At 35.1% G+C, this 17,452-nt stretch overlaps 2 protein-coding genes and 1 long non-coding RNA gene across 10 annotated transcripts; 2 read left to right on the plus strand and 1 right to left on the minus strand.

The window, feature by feature from the left end:
- The first annotated feature begins 7,473 nt into the window (after positions 1–7,473).
- Positions 7,474–9,151, plus strand: LOC113317136 (myb-related protein 305-like). The gene is made up of 3 exons (XM_026565268.1): positions 7,474–7,729; positions 8,289–8,418; positions 8,531–9,151. The coding sequence occupies exons 1-3, from the start codon at positions 7,564–7,566 to the stop codon at positions 8,967–8,969; spliced, it is 735 nt and encodes a 244-aa protein (XP_026421053.1). The 5' UTR covers positions 7,474–7,563; the 3' UTR covers positions 8,970–9,151.
- A 230-nt stretch (positions 9,152–9,381) lies between these two features.
- On the minus strand, positions 9,382–13,393 carry LOC113317135 (tyrosine decarboxylase 1-like). 5 transcript variants are annotated; one of them, XM_026565265.1, is made up of 13 exons: positions 13,095–13,366; positions 12,800–12,962; positions 12,632–12,704; positions 12,261–12,491; positions 11,784–11,947; positions 11,318–11,458; positions 11,127–11,186; positions 10,791–10,955; positions 10,639–10,695; positions 10,476–10,540; positions 10,176–10,299; positions 9,875–10,012; positions 9,382–9,753 (listed from the first exon to the last, which is right to left on the minus strand). In XM_026565265.1, exons 1-13 carry the CDS (start codon positions 13,310–13,312, stop codon positions 9,634–9,636), a joined length of 1,719 nt encoding a protein of 572 aa, XP_026421050.1. In that variant the 5' UTR covers positions 13,313–13,366; the 3' UTR covers positions 9,382–9,633. The 5 variants fall into 5 exon arrangements, 3 of the variants coding, with proteins under 3 accessions (XP_026421050.1, XP_026421051.1, XP_026421052.1); XR_003343271.1 differs by having other exon boundaries at positions 9,383–9,753; positions 10,523–10,540; positions 13,095–13,389; XR_003343269.1 differs by having other exon boundaries at positions 9,383–9,753; positions 9,875–9,948; positions 13,095–13,382.
- Positions 13,394–14,695: 1,302 nt separating this feature from the next.
- On the plus strand, positions 14,696–16,807 carry LOC113317137. 4 transcript variants are annotated; one of them, XR_003343274.1, is made up of 6 exons: positions 14,696–15,256; positions 15,357–15,418; positions 15,503–15,560; positions 15,673–15,732; positions 15,887–16,365; positions 16,592–16,807. It is a non-coding gene; the product is annotated as an uncharacterized LOC113317137 (long non-coding RNA). The 4 variants fall into 4 exon arrangements; XR_003343275.1 differs by having other exon boundaries at positions 14,697–15,418; positions 15,887–16,048; positions 16,136–16,365; XR_003343273.1 differs by having other exon boundaries at positions 14,700–15,418; positions 15,887–16,032; positions 16,136–16,365.
- The last annotated feature ends 645 nt before the right edge of the window (positions 16,808–17,452 follow it).

Below are 17,452 nucleotides of genomic sequence, written 5' to 3' on the forward strand. Positions count from 1 at the left end.
GTTGTTTAAGTTCGATTTGTTGATAATACTAGTTACTAGTTGAATTCAATCATCTAAGAAGATATTCTCCATTCAATAAAAACGATGATCTCTCATAATTCTAGTGGATCCAGTTGTGGACTCTTGTTGGTGTTTTTATCTTGCTTATCTTGACTACACATGTTGAGTTTGATTAACGAATCTATGGTGGTGTTGGTGATGGAGATGCAGGTTTTGGAGGAGTATGAAGAGGCTGTGGTGGTAGAGGTGGTGGTATTGGAGCAGGTTTGAAGGAGGATTTTGAAGTCAGTGGTGGTGTTTTAATTGATGAACTGAAGGAGATGATGAGATGATAGAAGATGAACTATTTTAAGTTTCTACTGCTGGTGCTAGTGGTCACATGTAATTAGCTGATTTCACAAGGTTCTCTTCTTTTTTAAATGTTTATATTTTTGTTGTGATCAAGGTTAACCTGTTCTGATAAATTTACTACGTTTACATCCCCTGTGAATGATTGGTTTATACTGTTGAATTATGCATCGAGATAGTTCTCGTAGATGGGACATTGATTATTCGTGATAAACTTACTGCTTTTTCTCCATATAGATATTCTTATGACGCCTGAATACCAATATCAGTTCTCTAATTATCAACTAGGCCTTCTTGATTACTTACCACTAGCTACTTCTTTTCTTGAAAGGTAGTATATGTATATATATGGATATAGGTCTGGAATGGTTTCGCTTAACTCATACATTTGTTTAACTACACATTACATCTGTTTAATTTCACATTACACAGGCCATATGCATGAAAGTTTGCACGTTTAACTAGCATTGGCAGAATATGGATGTGTAACTAGTAGTTACACATGCTAATTAAATGTGTAACTTCTAGGTACACAAGCTAAATGAATGTGTATCTACTAGTTACACATGGAAATTAGTATGTGCAACTTATAGTTACACATGCTAATTTGATGGGATATACATATGTAACCTAATATGAAACTTCTATCTGTTATGGTGGTTATATTTATGAAATTGAGGAAAAAACATCAAGTCCTAGTAGTAGGGAGTAGCAGTGGAGCTAGTGATTCTGGAAATGATGAGATTGAATGTGGAATTGTTAGTAATGATTATGTAAGTTTGCGAGATAATTTGAATGATGGGGCTTTGGATGTTGGTTTGCTGGGAAACAACATTTAGATGAGGTTTGTGCTGCTAAAATACCGTTTGCTTGTATTATAATTTTCGAGATTTTTGGAATATAATACTATTGAGTTTTCGTTCAGCTCTGGAAAGATGGTAATTACATTTCATGCTGGGGTAGAGTATGCTGGAGTTCCTGTAAAGAACTGGGTGCTTATTGCTAGAGGCCAATCAGGTATATCTGGATCTTAATGCATAGTCATGCCATGTATCATTCTGCGGAGCAGGTCTGTGATTTCTTATATACATCAACATACATTGTACGTTTATTGTACAATTCATGATTTGATCATATTTGTAGAGTGTTATAACTTGGCAAGATAAATGGACTTGTAGCTACTAGTTACATGTGTTAATTAGATGTGTAATTTTTAGGTACACATGCTAATTAGATGTGTAGCTACTAGTTACACATGCTAATTAGATGTGTAACTTATAGATACACATGCCAATTGAATTGAATAGGATACAAGGAAATTATTTTCTTGTACAATGATTAGAGGAATTTCTTTGGAAATGATTCTCAGTTCAGATTATTAGTAGGTTTAATCCAATATTTGTGTTGCTTAAACTAGAACTTTATATTGTGATATCGCGTTTATTAGCTAAGAATATGATAGATTTTGTGGTGTGTGTGCCTGCTGTTTGATATAGATTACTAAGCATTTATTTCTGTGAATAATATATTTAATTTCTGTCTTTGCTTAATGATTTGACTTCTTCAATTCCAGTATTCTTATTTGTCTTTGTAAGTTTTCCGCTTAGAAATATATGAGTGGGTGTAATATAAGTTAAGGATGTAATTGTTCATGAATCATGACATCCTTGAAATCTTGGTTTGAGGATATCTACTTTTCCAAATTGGAAAGTTATTGTAGGGGCTGTTGTAGTTGTTTCATTTCGATTTCTATAACTAACATAATATACGTGCCAAGTATACAAGCAATAATACTGATGTGTAAATGCGTCTTACACATGTCATATGCATGTGTAACTTCCTATTACACATGCCTATGACATATGTAACTGCGACTTACACATGATATATGCATGTGTAATTGCCGATTACATGTAGAACAGTTTGCTTGTGTATGAAATTTTTCTAGGTTTTTTTAACTGTTTTTACTTCTTTTAACTGTTGTAGCATTCAAAATGTTCTTTTACATTTATTTCATGAAAATATCCAACTGAGGAAAGTAACTAGATTTCTGATGAAGGATGTGGCATCTCGTTTGGCTGAGAGGGCAATTGCACTAGCTGTGTCAGATGATGCATTGGACATTGTACTGACTGAAAGCTAAGATCCGGTATGTGATCTACTCAGCAATGTTCTCTTTCGTCCTGAATAACGAAATTAATTAGGATTATAAAGTTTTCTACGAGGTTATTCTTATGTTCCTGCTGTTGCTTACAGAAGTTGTAAAATCTTCTTTGTCGATTTTACAGGTATATGGCGCTAGGCTAATTAGGAGGTGGCTAGAGAAGAAGGTGGTGACAGAGTTGTCAAAGATGCTTCTAACAGAGGAGATTGACGAGAACTCTACCGTGTATATTGATGCAAGTCTAGATGGAGCTGAACTTACTTATCGAGTGGAAAAGAATGGTGGATTGGTGAATGCCAGCACTGAAATTGCGCTTGATACTACTGCAAGGTTAGTCCAGCATGTTTCAGTTTATATTTTGTTTCCTATTATTCGTTTTCCCGGAAATGTTGAACCTTTAACTCATAGCTTTACCGCAGAAATCAGTGGTTTGAACATTATACACTTGGTAATCATGCTTATGTTCTTGCCTTTATTTGGTTCGTGTGCTGAAATCCAATATGGATGTGTAACTCCTAGTTACACTAGTCAGTTGCACAGGTAACTGCTAGTTTCACTACTCAGATGTATGTGAAATTGAATATACATTATTTTTCATTTAATCTTATAAAAACTAATTGCTTGTCGTTATATTTTAGGTCTCGCTGGAACTAGAGTTGATGTTGAACACACAAGTCAGGCGCATGTGTAACTCTCAATTACACTAGATAGATGCATATGTAACTCTCAATTACACTAGACAGATGCGTGTGTAACTCCTAGTTACACATGCTAAGAAATTATTATAAATGAATATTAAAGTAATACATGTACTTTCTTTATGCGTTCTTTTTTATGTCTATTTTTTGATATGTAACTTTGCATTACACATGTCATAAGGATGTGTAACTTTTGGATACACATGGCATATGCATGTGTAATTTCTGTTTACACATTCACACTATACTTTAATAATTTTGGGCCTAGATTTAATAATTTTGGGCTTAAATTTAATTTTTATTTAATTTGGGGCTTGACAATATATAAAAAGGCATGAATGTCTTTTAATAACTCGGGGCTTAGATTTAAACTTCTTTTAATTAAGGGCCTCATATTATGGGTTATCCATGGGTTGGGCCTTAGCCTGATTTCCCATATCTTATGAACGATTTTTTGGGCACTACTCAAAAATGGTGTGGGACTACTAAGTGATAAAATATCTACCCTATAGTTATAAGGGGTGTTCTAAAGTGTGGAAATGACTAACCTACCCTTAACCTATATATATTTAACCGCCTCCTCCCATCACCACCACCTATATATAACCACCTCCTGCCATCACCACCGCCGCTCACCACCACCGACCACCTCGAACCACCACCACAACCACATCTATATATAACTTAATTTAAATCATTAAAAAGCAAAATCAAAATCAAAATTATAACAAACCCATTAATTGTCATTCGTTTTTGGTTGAAAAAATGAGAAGTAATCATCAAAATGAGTTGAAAATGGAAGTTGCAGAGAGAAGTTCGGCTAGGAATTATCTGAAAAACTTTGTCGAACTAGCCGAACTCAACTTTAATGGAGGTTTTTCTTTCAGAGAAAAGTTCGGTTACGTCGCAATTTTTTTTTCCTAGCCGAACTTTTAGTTCGGTTACGTCGCAATTTTTTCTCCTAACCGAACTTTTCTCTGAAAACCTATATATTGAGTTCGGTTACCTCGCAATTTTTTTCTCCTAACCGAACTTTTCTCTGAAAGAAAAAACTCCATTAAAGCTGAGTTCGGCTAGCTGTGTTTTTAGAAACATTAGCCGAACTACACTTGCAGATGAGTTCGGCTACCTGTTCTTCAAATGTCGTAGCCGAACTTTGTTAACCAAACCGAAATCAATTTGTAAATTGTTCATTTTTAAGAATGTTTTGGCCAATTCAAGCACCATTAACTAAATTTGAAGTATCCGTGAGTACCCAAAACATCATACTCTTGTTGTGGCTCTTAAAGAAAAAGATCTAACTTTTTTTCTCCCAAAACCCTCATCTTCGTTATCACCTTCATCTTCTTCTTCTCCCTCTCAATAATTCTTCTTTTGAAAAAAAATCAAATTATTAATTTAATCTCACTATTCATTAATTAACTCACTAATCAATACATTAACTAATTTTATTATCAAGGGAAAATTTGGTATTAAAAAAAATTAGATAAGGAGTGACTCAAAATTACTTCAAATATCCACCCAAAAAATGAAGAGTAACCCTCCTTCATTTTTGAGTAGTGCCCAAAAAATCATTATATATTATTCCTTCCATGGTTCCTTCCTAAGAATGTATAATACAGATATCAATCTCAAATTAAAACGATTGTACACAATTGGGGATGTTTCTTACCCAACTTACATTTTTCTCACAATTGCACCTCCACAATGCTTCATATTCAATGGAACCATCTTCTTTTATTATTATTATTATTATTATTTATTTTAAAGGTTATTAAATTAATGGAATGGAGACAAGCATTTCCGATTTTTCATTAATTGGTTTGGCAAAATAATTTTCCTCTGGAAATCCCTATTTTAGTTTACCATCCATGAGCATCAAAGTTGTTTTTTTTTTTGGCATCACTCCATGGAAGAAATACGTACAAACGTGCTTGTATCGAATCAAATCAGTGGAATAATCACAAAGCTTCTCGCGTCACTAAAAGAGACATTGATTAATTAATTAATGAAACTACGAATGGTCCTAACTCCTAAGTATAACAGACATATACAAGTGAATCAAGTGAGAATCAGACAACAGATGGTACATACTGATTGGTGTTGCCGTAGTTTTCTTTGATGCATCATCAACAACCCACTTAATACTTTTGTTTAATCTAAGTGTGGAATGCTAGCTTTGGTCTTAAGTTTATGGAGTTTTGCGTAAAAAGAGTAATAATCTAGGGTTTAAAATATTTGTCCCAAGTTAGTACGTGTCGACTGCTGGTAGCGTTTCTTTTGTAAAAAAATTTGCCCCACTAAACAACTAACCATATATTACTATATAAATCGAGTTAAATTAACACTTATTACAACACGTCATCCCATGTGTTGGCAACTTTAGGGTTTCCTCAAAATCCCTATACGACCTATCAATGGAATGATTCGATCGGATGAGCCCCTAATATAATTATGAGCTACAGATATTCACGACGTGGAGCTATGCAAGGACATCTACGTGGACATATATATAAGTACATTTTTCATGCAAAGCAGAAGTAGCTGAGTTAACAAAAGTAACCTACTGGAAGGAAATCAATGCTTTCGGTAGTTTTGTGAAAATCTAGATGAGTTACCTGTTTGAGCCATTGAGGTACTTGACCGTCTTAGGTACGTAATACCGTATATGTTATTAAGGAACGCGAAATTGGAGATAAAAAACTAATCGGGAATAGAGAAAAAAAGGCAAAAATTGAATCTAAATATCAAATCAGGATCATCCCTTATCTAAGTATTTTTTCTAAATCCTAATCTACTCCTTGCTAATTAGGTTTAGTGATTAATAATAATTAGTAAAAATTTGAAGTATTTGTTAAATGATTAGTGTGTATTTGTATTTGGGTGAATGAGATGAGAGTACAAAGATGGAAAACAAATTGAGAGGGAATTTTTTTTGGTGAAAGTGGAGGACGATTGTGAAGAGAGAATTGTTGCTAAGAGGTTGAAAATTTAATTTTTTTTCTTTGAATCCACCATTGTTGCAGCTGAAATAGCTCGGTGCCGGCATTGTATTCAACCGAAAAAACCATGCCGGCATTTGTTGGAAATTTTCATAAATGTTTGCCACTATCCGGGGGGGCGTAAATTTTTTGGTTTTAATCAGTCCACTTTCGGCTCAGTCAGTTAATTCTCGAGCATGCCGGTATCTATGTCGGCATAGTATGTTGCTTAAATTTCTATGCCGGCACATGATGAAAAGTATCCAGGAAACTTCAAATTTTTTTCACTTGACTGCCGGCATTGATAGATTTCTATCGAGCATGCCGGCACTTGGTTCCGGCATTGAATGTTAGTTACCAAGTATGCCGGCACCATTTTCCGGCATGGTCTTCATCAATTCCGTCATATTCATCACTTCCGGCGATGTAAATTATTTTTATTTCCGACATGGTCTTCATCACTACAGGCATGCTCTTCATTTATGACGGCATGATCTTCATCACCATCGGCATGGTCTTCATCTATGTCGGCATTGGTCTTCATCACTTCCAGCATGTCTTCATCACTTCCGGCATGGTCTTCATCAATATCGGCATGGTATTCATCACCTGGCATGGTCTTCATCTCTTCCGAATGATAAAAAAAAATCGTTTTCAAGGGAGTGGGGAAATTGGGAAATTTAAAAGGGAAGAGAATTTGAAAGGGAGTGGGGAAAATTTAGAGTTTGAAAGGAAATTGGGAAAATTCTAATTTGAAAGGGAGTGATGGGGATATGATTTTATTTTTTGATTTTTATTTTAAACAAAGAGTATTTTAGTATTTTCATACGTAAAAATCACCGCTTAACACACACCATGAGTTGGAGGAAATAATCTATATCACCCAATTTCACGTTCTTATTAAGTTGTGGGTTCAAAATTTGTCATCAGATGAATAAGAGAATGCAACATTACTGTCGTACACTCTGTACATGATAATACTCGTTTAGACCGATGCTTGGTTCATAGTTCATATGGTTGTAGTGGTCCATCCTGCAGAAAAAACGATGCTTGGAACACAAACTGAAATAAATATTACTCCATTCACAACACCTTGAGCAAGGGGTATCTTTGTCAATAAAAGGTGAAGGATATTTTAGGAGGATAGTAATTAATTAATTAATTAATTAATAGGATGATTAGATGAGGACAGTTTATTCAAATTAGGTAGGGTAGTAGAGTTACTAAAAATACATATATAAATAAGAGTTGAGAGTATTTTTAGAAACATATCCAACAAAATTTCCCGATCAAACTAGTTTTAGTGATCAGAATTAGAAACAAAGAAAGCTTAGGTTTCCATATCTGAGATAGCTACAGGGGAGTTGTAGTCATGGATGAAGAAAACCTCATGATGAGTAGTTGGGGTACTACTGGTATTTGCAATCAAGAAGAAGAATGGAGAAGAGGTCCTTGGACTGCTGAAGAAGATAAGTTACTTATTGAGTATGTTAGTTTGCATGGTGAAGGAAGATGGAACTCTGTTGCTAAATTTGCAGGTAAACTATTAATTGCTGCTGCTACTACTACTATCTGTAATCCCATGCCATGGTTCAATAACTAAACTAAGTTAACTGGATTTGATTATCCGGTTTTCGAAGATGGTTGTGAACCAACTCTTATGCTTTGGTCATTGAACTTTGCTTTTACAGTTTTACTAAATTGGTATAGATAGTAATGCATATGCAAGTGCCCTGGCTGTGCACCTTATTCCTCCCTTGTTCATCACCAAAGGGCAAGCCAGAGTGGGTATGCGGTAGGTGGGGCTCACCTTCCGCTGCTTCCCAGCCCTGCGTTGTCCTTTGGGGAGAGCGTCACAACGAGGCATCATTTGAGTTTTAAGACTAGTATTTGATGACATTTATCGATACCATATTCTATTGAACGAGTCTAGATGATTTCGTTGAGCGGACTTCACAAAATTGTCGTGGTAACGGATGAGTTGCCTGTCTGGTTAGGAATTTCAATTGGACTTTCAGTATGAATAGCAATATTTTGTTTAGAAAATTATCATGCTACACATATGTTCCAACAGTACGACTGTTGTTTTGGTTTTAGGATTGAGGAGAAATGGGAAGAGTTGTAGGTTGAGATGGGTGAATTATTTGAGACCTGATCTCAAGAGAGGTAGAATTACCCCACAAGAAGAGAACATCATTATAGAACTCCATGCAAGGTGGGGAAACAGGTAAGATTATTATTACTTGAGAAACCTTGCTAGCAGCATATTGTGTTAATTAAATTAATCATCAGGTACATGATATTTATCGCTGACGATAATTTTCGTGTCATATTATTAGGTGGTCGACAATTGCCCAGAGTTTACCGGGCAGAACTGATAATGAGATAAAGAATTACTGGAGGACTCATTTCAAAACAAAGGGGAAAAAGTCCTCTGAAAATCCTGAAAAGTCGAAAAAACGGCTTTTAAGAAAACAACAGTTCCAGTATGAGCAGCAGCAACTACAACAAAAGAACCATATGGACTTGAAAAGAATCATGTCAGTACTTGAAGACAATGATAATACAGTGTCATGTAATCTTGCTACGTACCCTAATTATAACAACATTAATAACTTTGCTGATCAATATGTGTTATCGGACAATAGTTCAGCGAATGCTGTCCAGGTGGATGTACCGGGGGGGTCCACGGGTGATAATACCTGGAGCGGATTATGGAATTTGGATGATCTCCATGCCAGCTTGGATGCCTTATGTGCGAGCAGCACTCCTTATTGAATAGGGAATCGTTTACTTGTTCATTACTCGAGAAGTTTCGAGATTATCGATATAGTAATATTCAAGAGTTTTATTTTAATTGCCGAGTCCATTGTGTATCCCTAATTTGTGGTGTCATTATGATTTTTTCACTTGTAGCTTTTAGCAAATATGAATACTCAAAACATTAATAACTGAACTTTCATTAATGATTAGATTAGTAAAGTTTCTATTTTTTTTACATGGTTGAACTAGTAAAGTTTGTCCTTTGACTAGTTGTTATTGATAGTCTATGCATATAGTTTTCTTTATTGGGTCGACCATAGAGTTCATGAGAACAAGATCACATCATAATTGTGCTCAGGTCATTTTACAAAGACTACCCAAACAAGCCCCTCTTCGAGGCTTCAAGCAGTTTATCGCAAGACCAGAGAAATTCAAAGCAGGATCACATCCAAGCAACTTCATTTAGTAAATTAAGAAAGCACTAATAGAGAAATGTATAGAGGAATCTTCTGGAGACCGCATATGAACGAGAGTTTGGCTTTCGATCAGTGCCAGCCTCAAAATAGCATTTAACAAAGATCAGGATGGTGTATTTGGTTTCTTTTGCACTGTAATTGAAAATCCAGTAAACTCGACCTATTATTACTATTCCGTTATTCCATGATGAAACCGGCTAACATTAATTGGATTTTAACAAGGTAGTCTGATCTTGAAATATCTTCCATGCCGAAATTATATGGTTTTCTTCCGTCAACGGGGCTCCAACCACGAATCGAAGAATGTGCTTCCCAGATAAAACCTGTTTGAAATCAAGTGGAAAACGGTAAGTTTTTGGTATAATGAACTTACCGAGTACTGAACCTTGTATCATATACCAAAAAGAAACCCTGGAAGTAAGATTCAGGGTTTATAGAGCTTACGGTATGTGATATGAAGATTTTTCCCGTTGAGTTTACAGAATCTAATAAGTCCTGGTTTAGTTTATTGCCACAATCCTGATCATCATGGGCAGGAAGAAGGCGAAAACAAACAAGTGCAAATACACAAGGGACGACAATCTATAAAAATGACAGGAAAACACAAATGATTGTTCAAAACCAGAAATAAAATCTCTTTAACGAAATTTAAGGATCCATATATTAAGGGCCTGATAATAGTGGCAGAATCCGGGAGAAGAAGAATCATGACACTACTATGACCAAATTGTAAGAGTTGGATTACCTCAAATCTCGAATCAGCAGCAACAAGATCTTCAAAATGTTTGGCCAGTTTAATATGATTTCTTATGTAACATTGTAGGTTCTCCAAACCATATAATCGCAACACCATCCATAGTTTTAGTGACCTATAAGATAGCTCCACATTAGGTGATCACTGTATTTCTGACTTTTAAATTGTACGCTATTATGATATAATCTCAAATTAAATTGCAAACAACATACATAAGATTACTACTTAAATGAGCAATGACATGATGCGCAGGTTAAATTAGCATGAAATTGTCAAAGAAAGAATTTTAACCGAAATCGCCGTCCAAGAGGAATTTGCCAGTCTTTAAAATCCAATACCATGTTTACTTCTGAAGCCTACAGAGTAATATCAGCAACTTCTTAAGATTATACCATCCTTGGGAAGTGCAAACATAAATATTATGAGGGTTTATAGTAGATAAAAAAAAACTTACCTTATTCTTCAAATACTCTGGTTTTGTAGAAAGGGATTGAATCAAAGCACTGCGGTCCTATTAACCATGCCACGGCATAAGATGCCACCACTGTATCACGAATCTATAACTGTACATACATTTGAATAAAAAACATAGATGACAAGGCATACCTTGACCCAAAGAAGTGAACAATCAAAATTTGTAAGAAACCATTTGTGTGTATTCATGTTAAATGAGTCCGCTTCCTCCACACCATCCAAATATTGGCGGTATTCTGGACATATACAAGCGCTTCCAGCATATGCAGCATCAATGTGGAACCACAGCTCATTATCCTATCGAGAATATATCAAAAAGCACATACTTAAAAATATTAGCTAAATCCCAAAAGTTGATAGAAGATTTAGAATCAAGAAGGTGCATCCACTTGCAGTCTTGATTATATTTCTTTTGAGCATATCACTGCTTGGTTTTCTGAGATCAATACATTGTGTTAAAAATGTTACCTTGGCTATTTTCCCCAAAGAAGACAAGGGATCCACTGCTGTTGAGGAAGTTGTACCAACCTGACAATTGACATATTCCAGTTTTTCATCAATGAGTAAGAAACAAAACACCAATACGCCGTACGCAGTACTATAACATCCTTAACCACAGGACAATCTTGCCAAGACTCTTAAGGTTTTATTCCTCTTACTGTGCTAGATAGGAAAAAGGGTATTAGACCAGCTGCAATGTCCTTGGAGATTTCTTCACGAAGTACGTCAGGGGATAGTGCATGATTAGTAGAAGAATCTGTTTTCACCAGTCTACAATTCTCTGGATGAACCCCAGCAATCTATGTCACCATGAAAGAAATATCTCAGAACAGTTACCTCCCTCTTTTTTAGGAGTTTGCAACCTAACACAAATTGCGAAGAAGAAAGTAATACAGTAGTTTAGTCTAAATACAGGACTGTCCTCCATTGACACCATTCCAAACCGTATATTATCCTTTTTCTATCAAAATCCTATTTATACAAATGCTAAGGTAGCATAAAAGAAAGATAACTTCATGTAACTAGCTGTAGCCTTCATATGTTACTAAAACTAGATTCACAAAGAAAAAGTTATAAAAGGTACATACAAATATAAAAGTACACTCAAAAATACTCTCGATATACCTGGCACGCCTTTTGCATGGATGCATGTGCTTGATCGGATGCATGTGCAACAAGTTGAGGAAGAGAGGTTTTTCCAACCTTCTTCAACACCTTGTCACGTGCAGCATGTAATGCTACTAGAATTGCTTCACTTGCTGTACCCTGAATCACCCCACCACCTTGCCCTGCGACGTGATTGTAAGAAGGATAACCAAATGTGGTTTATAGTTGCTAATGAGAGAAAACGTACAATACTGATGATATATTCAAACTGAAACTTGTATTTGTTGAATTCATTAGAGACTCTAAAGTAGTGACTTATGATTTTAAAAGAACCATGTAATGATATTTTTACTTGCATATGGCCTTAGGACACCAAATGTAACAGTAAAGTGAGTTCTCATAATAGCACTTATGTCATGAACTTAAACGCAGTATCCTTTGGGCTATGAGGCATATGAGTTTTATCATAATGAAATCCCTATTGGGAGTTCTTACCTGGAGAAAGTAAATGTTCAGGTAATTGCAGCATTTTCGCAAGCCAATCCAGTACAATGACTTCGAGTTCTGTTGCAGCAGGAGAAGTAACCCAGCTGAACCCAATAATGTTAAAACCAGCACTAAGCATTTCTCCTAAGAACCCAGCAATGCTAGAATTAGAAGGAAAATATGCAAAATAACCGGGGCTTTGCCAATGTGTTACACCAGGTATAATCTTTGATTGAACATCTGTGCGTAGTTAACCACAAAAAATTTAAGCAAATCATGGGTGTTTTAGATAAACAAACATACGGTCTTTACAAACAAAAATCGATTATGAAACCTATTGAAACATTTATTAAAGGGGTTAACCATGTAGAGGAAATTACCAGCGAGTACATTTTCCAGTGACTCGGGATGATTCGGGGCATAATCTGGTAAAAGCTTGCCTAGGTAACCAGGCTGCAGAGTAAGACATGGAAAATATGATCAAACACCTGGAAGACTAATAACAAACGGATAAGAGTATAAATTGATAGTGATATCCTAATTAATACCTCAACTTGACTTAAAACAGGAAACGTCTCAAGGTTTTTATAATAATCAGCAATGAAATCCACCATTTTGTGAGCATTCTCTCTGAGTTGTTCAGCATCCATAGGTTTCAAACAATTAATCTCTCCATCTTGTTTTGATTCCATGGACTCAAAACCATTCTCCCTAATCAATACAAATATCCAATTCAAAATGATACATAAAAATCATAACCCATTAAACCTAGAAAAAATAAAAAATAAAACTAACTTCAATTTCCACTACTGAAATAGATGAATCATAAAACAGTGCACTTACATTTTAACGAGAAGTAGAGAGGGAGAGATTGCTCTGCCGCTGCTCAAAATCCTAGAATACCAATAGGATAAGAGACAGACTGATTGTATCCCACTAGACTCAAGATTCAAACATGGCGCTACCCACAGCACAAGACAACAAAGAGAAAAGGGGAAATTCAGGAGAGGAGATGGAAATAAATTGGGAACTTGGGGATATGCCCCAAAATCGACTGTCATCTTCTGTAAATGCTCGGGATTGCAGTTTTCGGGAATATACCCCAAAATAACGGTTTCCGTCAAGGAATCGTTAAATAGTCAATTTATCGCAAATATGTCTGAACTTTTCTCTAATTTCTTCGAGGTTTTTTTGTCTGAATATGTTTCTGAACCTTGTAAACGTGTTAGTATATAGTATATATGTTTTCTAATTCGCATATGTAATTCCAAGTGTGTGTGAATGTTGACTATTTAGCGGTTTTGGATGGGATTTTGGACGGCTGGGCATAATCCCGATTTTGGGGCATATACCCAAGTTTCCCAAATAAATTTGCAAATAAAGTACCGCCATCTGTACACCCTAAAAGCCGTCAGTCAAATAGTTACGATCACACTACAACAGTCTATTTAGAAACTAGGAATTACTAGGTAGACTAAGTCCTATGGGCTAGATTTGGCTGCTAGACTAGCCGAAAAGCGTTGCAGAATAGAAAAAGGTGTTGTCTATTGTTTAACACTATTTCTCTCTCTACATATATCTCGCATGTGAGGTAGCAGCGAGATAGTTTCGCTGAAAGGTTCAACACAGTCAAAATCATATTCCAGGGTATCTCCGTTGAATGGTTCAGCGTTGGTTGTCTGCGCTGAATGGAAACGCGCAACTCCTCAGCGCTGAACCATACAGCGCAAACCGAGTTTGACCTTTTTTTTCCTACACCTAATTTATACCACCAACGACTATGTTTTCAAATTTTGAATTTTGAAATGTTTGACAATTTGTTCCAACTGTTGTTTGTTTCAAAATTTGAAAATTTACCAAATTAAGAAATTCTTTCATTACATGGCAAAACAAGGTTACAATGTTTTTCGAAGAAATTAAAAAAGTACATAGAAATTGAAATTCTACTTCTAAAAATTAAAAAAGTACATTGAAATTCTACTTCTAAAATAACTTCTAATTAAAACTTAAAAATGAACTTCTAAATAACTGAAATTATTACTTTAAGTTATTACTCATAAATCACTTTGACTGGTCAAGCGTTGTTTCATTCAGCGAAAAGTGAAAAAGAATTTCACGCGGAACGATCACTACACCAAATTCTGAGATTAGTAAATAAAATTTGTAACAGCTTACTGGCCGTTGCAAAATATTTTGTAACAGGCAGAAGCCGTTACGAATATTTTTATAATTCGTAACAGAGTCCAGCCGTTACGAATTTTTTTTATAGGCGTGCCAGTCAAACGCTTGGTCGTAACACCTGAAATTTGTGTGTGTGCCATTCAGATGCGTGCTTTTGTTTTCCACTCAAGATGAGTAATACTAGAGGATATTCCCCCCCTGCGTGTGCCATTCACATGTGCACCTCTCTTCATCCCATGCCTTAGTATCGACGAATTTCATTTCTCATTTCTCATTTTCTTTCTCTCTTTTCTGCTCCTGCCTCTCTCCCTCTTTTTTTCTTTAATGAAGATTCACAGATCATCATATGTGCTCAGTTGGATTTCGATTTCATATATTTTTTATTATCATCTGTGTTATGGGTTCTTGTTTAAGTTTGTTAATCAATTTTAGGGTTAAATTTGTTAATCAGATTTTAAGGTTTCAGTCTTTCATCATCTAATATGATTCATCTTTTGGATTTCAGTTTAGATCGGTAATATCCTTTTCATGTTGATGATTATGATGAAAAAACGACGGTTGATACTGTTTTCTTACCTATCCTTGAAAGAGCCTTTAGATATGTTCTTCAAGGAACGCGGATTATGAGTTGGAGGTCTGTTTGGTGTTGAAATCAACAAACAGATCTACCTTCTTTCACTTTTCTATCTATCTTTTGATTACTGAATCGTTTTATTGCATTTATGGTTTTTTCAATTTTTAGTAGACGAAATGGGTATGTAGGATTTAAAATTGTTTGATATATTGTTTACTGAACTTGAATAATAAGACTGTTGGGTTTCACGGTAAGATATAGTAAACCCTAATTTGATCAATCTTATATTGTAATTATATAAGCTCAATTGTTGTTGATTTATTGGCCAATTTGTATTTGTATTAAACTAGGAGGATATTCTTCTCCTATACAAGATTACATTATTCGAGATCTTGGACTTATAATTTCAGAGGTAACAAGTGTTTGAATTTAACAAGTTTTTTTCATTTCACTTTGATTAGTTGAAAACGAAGTTTTGACAAGGTGTTGTTTTTAGTTATTCATCAAATGTGGGTGATATGGATCAGATTGCCGAGTACATTGGCAGAAAAGGGGTAGCTATGACTACTTTTTGTTTAATTCTGTTTCTTTATTATGAGAATCATGGGTATTTTATTGAAATGAGATGAGCTGAGTTAAACTAACTTGATATGAATTGATATGCAGTCATTGATGATTGTATCTATTCCTAATATCATATGTTGGCTATCCATTTCATTTTCCAAAGTGAGTTCAAATTTTAGATATTATTTTCTTGTTTTGTTTCTAAGGAAGTACTTTTGTATATGCTTATATTATTTTTAAAATTACAATATGATTATTTGTTCTGAGTCTTGGGTTCATTCTAATTTGAGAATGTATATTGCACTGAGCATTTCAGGAAAATACATAGTTCCTGGTATTGTACTTTCTAGGTATGGACTTGAACACGAGGAGATCCGATCTATTGCAAAGCCACTTTTACTGACCTTCCTGTTGTGTCTCATCCTATGAAGCCAAAGTCTGTGTATATTGCCTTCCCTACAGGTTGCTCTCTAAATTGGTACAACCTTTTCCATCCATTTTTTGTTTTAAGCTGCAACCAGTAAATGCATGTTTCTTGTTTTAAGCTTCATCCATGGAATTACAGAGTTGTAGCTAATTAGACACCGATTGTTAGATGGATGTCTGTGAGAAGATGCAGGGTATTTGATTAAGTCATAATATAAAAGATTGGGTTTGAGTTCAATTCTGGATTTGGCAGAAAGATGAGTTGTGTCGTTCAGTTTTGTTGTTAATGGAGACAATAAGGGAGTTTGTGTTACTATTGATTGAGATTTAGATGAAGAAGGAAATGAATGATGGGTTTTTTTTCTTCCGGTGAGCTGATTTCTTCATTTTGTGTTTCAAATTTTGCATTAATTTGGTTTTTGTTGGTGTTGTTTAGGCTTCTAGGATACTACTAGGAGCAGTTACTTTACCTTCTGTTCTGCTTGATAAGTGCATAATTCATATGATTTTAGTATCCATTCCATACTTGCTTTAGCTATTATTCTTGCATATTTTCATATTATTACTTTGGTTTTCTCTTATTTGTATCAATTAGGTGAATCATCCAAAAAGGAGTTATAAAGTGATGAAAAGAGCTAAAAAGAGAAGTATTCCAAATATACAAGTGCCCAAGTCCAAGAGAAGTGGAAGAAATGTGACGAAAAGGAGCAAAACGCTCATAAGCAAGACACGGGCCAAATACCGATCTTAACTCATTCAAATTAAGTATTTCTCATCCTCATTTTGAATAGAATTGAAATATAAAAAGAATGCAAAAAGAATAAGGTCATTCCGAGTTCGGATGAAGAAGTTGTGATCAAAACAGTTTTTATCAAATACCGAAGACAGTGAAGTCCGTGATCTGGGTTCGCAGACTTAATTCCGAAAATTTCTGCTGGAATTTGAAGTTTGCGGTCTGGGTTCGCAAACTTAGGTAGTAGGAACCGTGTATTTACACTTTGGAAGGCCTAGGGGTACGTTTGGAGTCGTTAGGTCATATTTTTGGGTCAGGTTCCTAAACCAAACTAAGTACGTGAAGGCCAAGCAATGTAAACCTATAAAAAGGTATTAGGATAATCAATCAGGGGATATCTTCTACTACTTTTGTTCTAGCGTTTAGAAACATGAAACTTCTATTTATTCTTGTGATGAACTCTTTTAACATGAGTACTTAATTTTATCATTGGTTATGGATTAGTTGGATTTCACATAACATGAATCCTTGTTTGATATATTATTTTTGTCTCAATATTATCGTTTATGATTCACTATCTATCTTGTTACATGATTTGAATGCTTGTTTGATCGAGTCACGAATCGGTTGAGTTTGTTTTCATCTTTATTGCTAGATTAGGATTTGTTATACGCAAAAGTGATAAATTCCTGATTACAAGTAGCATAAATATGGTTATAGATC

Source organism: Papaver somniferum, chromosome 10, assembly GCF_003573695.1.
Source record: "Papaver somniferum cultivar HN1 chromosome 10, ASM357369v1, whole genome shotgun sequence".
In the NCBI taxonomy this organism is placed as follows: Eukaryota; Viridiplantae; Streptophyta; class Magnoliopsida; order Ranunculales; family Papaveraceae; genus Papaver; species Papaver somniferum.